This window comes from Mangifera indica, chromosome 19, assembly GCF_011075055.1.
Source record: "Mangifera indica cultivar Alphonso chromosome 19, CATAS_Mindica_2.1, whole genome shotgun sequence".
In the NCBI taxonomy this organism is placed as follows: domain Eukaryota; kingdom Viridiplantae; phylum Streptophyta; class Magnoliopsida; order Sapindales; family Anacardiaceae; genus Mangifera; species Mangifera indica.
The window spans coordinates 12,334,805-12,344,665 of record NC_058155.1 but is presented as its reverse complement, the minus strand read 5'-3'; the positions used below and the strand labels follow the sequence as shown (position 1 = coordinate 12,344,665).

Below are 9,861 nucleotides of genomic sequence, written 5' to 3'. Positions count from 1 at the left end.
AATGTAAGCACAATTAGCTATGGCTTGCGGGTCGTATTAGATGCAATGCTTGACAGCCATTTGTTTGTATCAAATCATTCACCCACCTCACCTGCTAGTCTGCTACTTTGGGACTGCATTGGCCGACAGTCAACATGGTAAGGTTCAAAACGAAAGGGAAATTATAATAAATGTCTAAAATTAAAGGGTGTTAAGTGAAATTATCTTAAATTCTAAGGATTAAGCAAAAATATCTTCAATTTGGGAAATGATTAAACTGTTTTTATATATAAACCCCACATTTCCTACGGATTTATTGTTTAAATTCAAAGAAAAATTCGGATCTCCCACGGGCGTAACGAGTTTCGCTCTTTTTCATCGATTTTTCATATTTTCTAACAACCGAAAATGACAAATAAGAATAGTACATCATTTCACTTCTTGTTTGAATCAATTTATTGTTAAGAGTTTTGAGATTTGAGGGAGATTTTAAGGTTTGAATGTTTAGGGTTTTGATTTTCAATAATGCATAAAATGTTTTGATTCTTGGTTGTTTTGTTTAAATTTCTTAAGGGTTTTTGTGTTATTGGATGTATAGATTTAATTTGTGTTGAAATTAAAGGCTGAAATGATGAGTTTTGGCCAAAAAATGGGTTAGATCTGTCAACACTACATTAATCTCCCACGAGCGCCCGTGTGGGGTGAGGAGAAATTTAGCATTTTCAAAATTTTAGGGGAAAGGGGAAAAGGGGGAGATCCACGGGGGTCCGTGGGAAATTTTACACTGAACTATGGGTTGGGTGGAAATTAACTTTTTTAAAACTATAGGACATATAGGAGATAGACTTTAAATGACCATAACTTTTAATCTGGGAAGCGTTACGGGGCTTGTAATATATCAATGTGAAGTTCATTTCGACCTCTATAACGACAACTAGTTTTGCTGGTTGCACCCAATTTGGAGGCACAAATAAAATTGTTTCAATATGTATTATGCAGTTTTTTTGTTTTACCAAATTTAGGATTTTTGGTTTTTATAATTTTGAGCTTGTTTGTGACCGGGGTAGATTTTTTTTATATGTAGTTTTCAAATTTGATATTTGTCTCTTTAGTTTTGTGCTTTTTGAGACATGTTTTACGATGTAATTATGAAATTTTAGATCGATTTTTTGGTTTTCTAGTTCCTAAGCTATTCGAACATGTAGTTTTCGAAATTCAGATATGTTTTTTTCAGATTTTTGAGTAATTTTTTTATTTTTGACATTCTAGGGTATTTCAATATATCTATTCATTCTTAACATGTTATTTAAATCTTTTATATATTGTGTAATATTAAAATATTCTCCATATTTTTCTAACATTTCATTTAACCCCTAAATTATTATTAAATATCTAAATGCCCCCTTTACATGACATACAAACTAAATTTAACAAATAAAATTAAGTTTTGAGTTAAGATTTATATAAATATTTTTTTTCACGAATTGATTTTTTCGATTCGAATTAAAAAATGCGAACTTCTTCTTTTCGAACGAACTCGTAGTAATTGATATTAAGTAAAAATGATAGTGAAAGTGAGTGTTTAAGTGATATAAGAAGTGTATGTAATGAGAGTAAGAGTGAGGGGATTTATATAGATGTGGTAAAGGGTAATTTCGGTATTTAAAAAATTCGGATATTTGTGCTTAAGAATAGGAAAAATGAGCATTTTTACTTAGGAATAGGAGAAATGAACATTTATACTTAATAAAAGGGTAAAATGGATATTTAATATAATTTCTCAAAACGAAACTTCCTGATATAAATCAATTTGTCGACAACTATGACCCCAAACCAAGATATTTTAACCAGTGTATAGCTTGTTGAACTCGGTAGTCTTACTTGAATTAGATTGGAATACGATTAAAATAATCTTTTTTTATTAATATATAATAAAATAATATTATTTTAATATAAATTAAATTAAATTTAAACTTAATTTAATATTTTTATCAAATTCAAATTGAGTTTATATTTAATTTCCTTCAAATTAAATTGAATTCAAACTTGAGTTAATGAAAAGTTTGAATTAGACTGAAGTTGAGATAAAAAACTTAAATTCATTTGCATCCAACTTTAAGTATAATCTTGCCTCGGTGGGATGTCAAAAGAGTAGCCCAACAAATTGACTGAAGTTGATAGGAACAGGGAAAAGGTTTTACTGAATAATAAAATTATGTGTATAATTAATAAATATAATTTTATATATAAATAATAATATATTATTATATAATTAAATGATTTTAACTTAAAGATAAAATAATACCTAATTATATAATTATATATTATTATTTATATATAAAATTATATTTATTATTTACGTAAATAATATTACCGTTTATTGATTATTCTTAGTTTTGCAATTGAAAATAGGCGATAGATTTTATTGATGTTCCTATTGAAATTATTAGGAAATTTCATTGTAAGAAAGGAGCTCATTCAGATCCTAGGGAAATTTAAATAAATGCCCTTTTTTGTGGGGTAATAAACTAATTTACCCCAAATTTTGGGGTTAAAGCATAAATACCCTTAAATTAAAGTATTTAAACGAAAATGCCCCAAATATCTTCTTAAATACCAAAACTACCCTTGTAATTTAAATTACTATTTTATTTAAGGGTAATAAACAAATTTACCATAAATTTTGGGGTCAAAGCATAAATACCCTTAAGTTAAAGTATTTAAACCAAAATGCCCCAAAATAATACCGAAACTGCCCTTCCTCTATTTCTATATAAACCACATATCTTCCTTCATTTTTAACATATCTGAGAGAGATTTCTGAAGAGAGAAATTAAGTTCGTGTTCAAGATTTCGGGCGTGAAGAGAAAAGTTCGTCATTACGAGGTATTTATCCCTGTCATTACTTTAATCGTTATTATTTTATTGATAATGCAATTATATGTGATATTTTATATAATAAATTATAGTTGTATGTAATATGTAAAATAATAAAAATTAGATAGGTTATGTTTTAAATATTATAGTAGTATAGTATAACATGATATTACTTCAATCGTTATTATTTTATCAATAATGTAATTATATGTGATATTTTATATAATAAATTATTAGGATATGTTTAATAATATTATTTTGTCAAATTGAAGTATGAAATAGGTATAATTGTGTAATAGACATCTGTAAATACTATTTTTAGTCGTATTATTTATGTTAATTATATATTTGATTTGGGCAATATGCAATTTACCCCCAAATTTTAGGAGTTAACAAAAATACCCTTATATTAAAATTTTTTAACGAAAATGCCCCAAATATCCTCTTAAATACCAAAACTATCCTTTTAAATTAAATTATTATTTGTTAAAGTTTAATAACAAAATATGATATATTTAAGTAGTCACAATATATAATTGAATTATGGAATAGGAATAATTATGTAATAGACGTATGTAAATATTATTTTCAGCCATATTATTTATGTTGATTATATATTTTATTGTAGGATTAATCTAAATGGCTGGATATGCTTCAATTAGATATGGGGGAAATTGGATAGAAAAGGGTGATAATGTTATAAAATATGTTGGAGGTAATAGGAAATTGATTAAAATTCCAGAACACACATCATTCGAAGAATTAATCGAAATAGTGAGCGACAAGTGTAATATAGATCGACGGATATTTAACATTCAGTTAAGCATGAAACCAAGGCATCTCGACGACGGTGTTCCGATAGGAATTTCGAATGATGAAGATGTTGAGGTTCTTAACGGTCTATCTAACCTCTTCAAAGAATGTGTTCCAGTATTTGTTATAACTACATTTACTGATGATAGTTACGAGACTCAACAAGCGAATGAAGATTTTCAAGGTGGTGAGTCGAGCAGTTATCCAGAAAATCAAACTATTGGTGTAGAAGAGATGCAAAATATCCAGATCAATCCGAAACAAGAATTCTTAGAGGAAGATTTTGCACATATAAATGAAGTTAACGTTGATGCATTGTATCACGCAGAAGAATTTCTTAATGGGGGCGAAGCAACTTTTCCAGACTGGAGTGAATTTAATGGAAAGGTTGAACATAATATTCCAATCGAAGAACCAGAGATTGAAGAGAAGACCTATGGTAATAACGATATTGGAGGTACGAGTTATTTTCCAGAAATAAATCTTGCTGGTGGGAATGTTCTTACTGATGCATTTCATTGGTTACCACCTTTTCCTGATCAACCATCTACATCTAGAAACTCTAAAGCATCGACAGATACTGATTCTCCAAAAGTTGGTACATTATTTCCCAGTAAACAACATGTGATTGATGCGATAACTCAAGACGCACTTCGTAGGGGATATCAATTTAGAGTGAAAAAATCAGACACGCTTAGATGGGTTCTTGAATGTCGTAACAAAGAATGTAAATGGCGTGCACGGGCAGTTAGGGTGGGAGAAACTGATAGCTTTGAATTACGTCGTTTGGATAGCTATCACACATGTTGCAGAAATCAGATATTACCTCATCATAGGCAAGCAGGTGCTCGAGCTTTGGGGCAAATTTTGAGGACCAAATTCATCTTAGTTGATCGTATTTATCGACCGAAGGAGATCATTGCTGATATCGCCGACCGATATAAAATTGATATATCATACGCACAAGCATGGCGGGCGAGAAATTGGGCGCTTCAATCATTGAGGGGGACACCGGAAGAGTCATTTATGTTACTGCCAGAGTATTGCCTTAATTTGGAGCGTTGTAATCCGGGGACGGTGACACATATACTAACGGATGAGGAGGATCGATTCAAATACTTTTACATGGCGTTCGGTTGTAGTATCCGTGCATTTCAACATCATATTCGACCGGTTATTTGTATTGATGCTGCTTTCTTAAAGGGTCGATATTTGGGTCAACTATTTATTGCTGTCGCATTAGATGGGAATAATCAAATATATCCGCTTGCTTTTGGCATTGGTCCCAGGGAAGATCATGACACGTGGTGCTGGTTTTTAACGAAGTTGCGGGATTGTATTGGTGAGGTACCTCAGTTGGCCATCATTTCAGATCGACATGTCAGCATATTTTCTGCATTGGCTGAAGTTTTTCCTGGTGTGCATCACGGTTATTGTTGTCACCATCTCCATTGTAACATGCGGTCCAAGTACAAAAAGAATGCTAAAGTCGCATGGATGTACTGGAAAGCAGCCAAGGCGTACACTGAATTTGAATTCCAACAGGTCATGAAGTCACTGTCCCGTTTGCACCCTGAGGCAATTGCATACCTGCATGAAGTTGGTTTTGATCGATGGGCACGAGCATATTTTCCAGGCCATAGGTACAATGTAATGACTACCAATATTGCTGAGTCGTTTAATGCCTTGGTCAAACACGCTCGAGGTTTACCTATTACTATGCTGATCGAGTTCATTAGAGGTACATTGCAGCGATGGTTTTATGAAAGAAGAAATCATGCTAGTAAGTTCATATTCACTGTTATACTATATTATAAATGTGTGTTACTAAACTTATACTTGGTTACTAACCAGATGAATTTATATTTATATGATTTACAGATGCTTGTACCAGTCCAGTCACACCTTGGGTTGAAGATAAGATCGCAAAACGTGTACGAAAGTCTTCAAACTTAGAAGTGCGTCCTATAACAACTGAGCGATATCAAGTTCTTGGTAGTGGCCAATCCCAATATGATGCCCTGGTAGATCTGACGGAGCATACATGTACTTGTAGAAAATTTCAATTATCAAAGATTCCTTGCATGCACGTTATTGCTGTAGCCAGATATATGAAGCTTACAACTTGCCTTCAATGGGTGCATTCATACTACAACACAGCTTTTTATCGAACAGTGTATGCAGACGCAGTCAATCCATTAGGAGATCAGTCAGAGTGGCTTCATCCGGAGGAGGCAACTGTTATCCACCCACCATATGTGCATCGTCGTCGTGCAGGACGTCCAGCAAATAAAAACAGACGGCCTTCTCAAGGAGAGGTTGTTGAACAACTTATCTGTAGCCGATGTCATCAACCTGGACATACAAGACAAAACTGCAGAAGCCCTATTCCAGTACCTAGTTCTGTACCATCAAGTTCAGGAAGAAAGAAGAAAGATGGAAAATAAATGCACTTGTTATTTGTACTTGTTAATTTTAATATAAATGTTATTTTTCTACTTGTTTTTGTAACTCTAATGTTCGTGAATGTTAATTTTAATATAAATGTTGTACTTGTACCTGTTTCTGTAAACCTAATGTTTCTGATTGTTATTGTGAATATTATCTTTTTATATTGATTTTTTTATTTTGAGTCTATAAAGATCATTCGATTACGTTTCACAATTCCTTATATCGTATCACATGCATATTCAACCCTATTAAAGGCTATATATTGAAAGTTGAAAACAATTTATATATATATATATGCCTTGCAAATATTCTCAATATTTAATAAATTTTGATTTTATTTGTGTAAAATTAAATAAAAAAGAAAATGACTTGTTGTAATAATGGAAGCAACCCCTTTAAGTTATACATCTCGTTCTCATTTCTTAATTCTTTGATTAAGTATTTTTAGCTATATATTTGTTATGATCATATAAATGAATCAATATATAGATATATATATATATATATAAATGAATAAATCAATATATATACAAATACAAATAATATATACAATAACCGTCAATCAATATCCTGAAAATATAGCTGCGTGCCTAAACGAGTGCGCAGGCGTAACGAGTCCTCCCCCTCAAAGCATAATGACCGGTGAAGTGCTAAACACTCGATGTATCGTAACATGAACACCCCACAATCACCTGATAGGGGCGCCTGCTGCGGTATATCCACCACCCTACGCAATGCAAATGGATCGTCCCGTGGACTCCGACGCGAATCGGCCCAAAATGATGTCGCAGCTAGTAAATGTGGTATCATCGACGTATATCCCAACATCTTTCGCCTAAATAGCTCCGGGTCAGCTGTGAAACTCTGTAAGGAGTCGTAAACTGTAATCTTCCACTCCTTCAAATCCAACACCCCTGCTACCCAATGAGCATTCTCAAAGTTTATTGGGATAAAAACCTGCACACATTGAAATAATTGTAATTAGATATTAATCGATTATTCTTCAAAATGTACTCGATACTCGATTACTAACCTCATCGATCATACCCCAAGGTTGCAAATGCAACTCAGCTGGGTAATCTGCATCCACCATACGTGTAAAGAGCGAAGGGAACTGGTAGCTATCCGGATCCCTCGTCCAGGCCGCATACTCATGAGGGATATATCCAACAAAACAACTCAAAACCGTCGTCCAATTCTGTCGAACATTCATCGTATCGTCATGCTGGCGTCGACGTAGTAACCCCAAAAACGAATCAACATGCTGAAAAAATAGAAGATATAACGTCATCAGATCATAAAAGTATTATATAACCAAAATACGAAATTCATTTGTTAAAGTGAACTCACCTCGTCAGACAACCATCCAGAGGTGTTCATGAGTGTACCCCAAAATGCAATTTTGGTCCGTACACCTATGTCATACACATGACGTTTCTCGAACATGTTCGGCTCTGCATACCACTTCTTGAAAACCTCCTCACGTTCGGTTTTCGATAACTGCACAGCGGGTCTCGTTCGTTGGCCACGTGGTTTCAGAGGATTCGTGTATGGACTACGAATCAGGGGTCCCTTCTTGACAATCCTACCACGAACTGTGCGAAAATACTACACCAAAACAAATGAAACATTAGGTCAAATGAATAATAAATTATTACAAGCGAATTTAATAAATTTAATAAATTTATTAAAAATTTAAACTTTTTACTACCTTCTGCATCGCTGGAGTCATAGCTGGAGAATCCGCAAGTGAAGCTATCTCGAAAATATTTTCTTTCGAGACCGACTGTATTCAAATACATGAATCGACTAAATAGAATGATAAATTATTTAAATGAAAATAAGTTATTAAACTTCTTGAAAATTCAATTACCTGCTCCTGGTCCTCGTGTGCAGTGATCTCAACAACATCAGCAGTGACCTCATCATCCTGAGAAACAATATCGATCACCTGTTTTCCTTTGCTTGGAGTGTTGAGATAGATCAAACGAAGATCCTATTGTAACAGGATAGAAAGGTTAAACAACTATTGAAATTAACAAATGTAACATATGATAAAAGAAATTTCTGGCACTTCACCTCAACCTCCTCCCAATCCGTAATCGGAGCATCCGCATATGGTGATCGATCGACATCGGTAATATCCTATGACAATATTAACATGTAATATTAGTAAATCAAACTATTAAGAAAAGAAATAACAAAGTATTCATTATACAATGTACGTACCTCTAATGTCGAAACAGTCCTCACAATGGGAGCCGTAATCGGAGCATCCGCATGTGGTGATCGATCGACATCGGTAATATCCTATGACAATATTAACATGTAATATTAGTAAATCAAACTATTAAGAAAAGAAATAACAAATTATTCATTATACAATGTACGTACCTCTAACGTCGAAATAGACGTCGTAATAGGATCCGTAATCGGCGCAGCCACAGAAACGTCAGGCCGCTGTCACAAAGGACGATATTAACAAGTTTAGAAAAAATCAAATTACATATGTGTAAATGAGATATAATATTGTATATCTATGTTTGACTAACCGGAATAATCACAGAAGGTGTCGACGGAGAAGACCGCATGTGAAGTGATCCATCGTCGCCGACATCCTGTATCAGTATTAGCAATTAATATTAATTAATCGATAAGTTATATTTAACGGGATTAATAAATGTATAATCAAATAATTCAGATATAACATTTATTTCAAAATGACGTTCTAATTACCTGAACCATCGTATGAGGTGTCATCGAGAAAACCTCATGCGATGATATATAATCACTGATATCAACAGTCAATATCATATCTTCTCGGGATGGTCTCTCATCAAATAACCGACGCTGTAATAATTTTAATATATTAAAATTTATTTCAAAAGTAACATTCTTAAAAAACTATAAGCAGTTAACACTCACATCGATAACAGGTGGAGACGGGAATGTGAAACCCTCTGTCGATAGTCTGTCACCATCGTCCCGAGAAGGCTGTAATATAATTTACAATTATTATAAAATTACATATGATTGCGTATATAAATAGATGAAATATCTTATAAAATATTAACTTTTTTACCTGTCCGACAGTATCTGTGTGATGAGAGTGTCCGACCTCCGTACGAGTCGTCGTATCCACTATACGACTCAATCTATCCTCCATAAGAGTCATCCTACCCTCGATGACTCTAAACCTATCCTCCATCCTAGCCTCTAATCCAGTAAGTCGATCTAAGATAAGATTTCCCCATCGAGCCAATGCCGCATCAAAGTAATGAATGGAGAAATCTGATCCAGTGGTAGGAGGATCATCTGATATCTGCTCAGTGGTAGGAGGCATAGGCAGGGGATCCGGTGATATGTGCTCAGTGGTAGGGGGCCTAGGCCCGGGACCCGGTGATATAAGCTCCTCGATAGGGTCGCTAATCGGGCACGTGGGAGGGGGCTGAACATAAGCATCAACAGGAGGAGGAGCAACGATCGGAGAACTGACGTCACGAGGACTCGATGGTGCATCTCCTGACGCCGAAGAAGATCGACTATCCGATATCCCTGTATATCGGACGATATCCTCATACCACTCCGTATCTCTCTCAACAGGAGATAAATCTAATGGAAAATTAACATCATCCTACAAGATATTTATTTTCAGTATTCATTATTGTCATATCCAGAGTATATGTTAATATTTAATTAATTAGTACTTACTGGATCTCCAGTGAAGATAGCTGAGATAGA

At 33.9% G+C, this 9,861-nt stretch overlaps 1 protein-coding gene across 1 annotated transcript; it reads left to right on the top strand.

The window, feature by feature from the left end:
* Positions 1-4,794: 4,794 nt before the first annotated feature.
* Positions 4,795-6,116, top strand: LOC123202932. The gene is made up of 3 exons (XM_044619075.1): positions 4,795-5,098; positions 5,183-5,410; positions 5,551-6,116. The coding sequence occupies exons 1-3, from the start codon at positions 4,795-4,797 to the stop codon at positions 6,114-6,116; spliced, it is 1,098 nt and encodes a 365-aa protein (XP_044475010.1).
* The last annotated feature ends 3,745 nt before the right edge of the window (positions 6,117-9,861 follow it).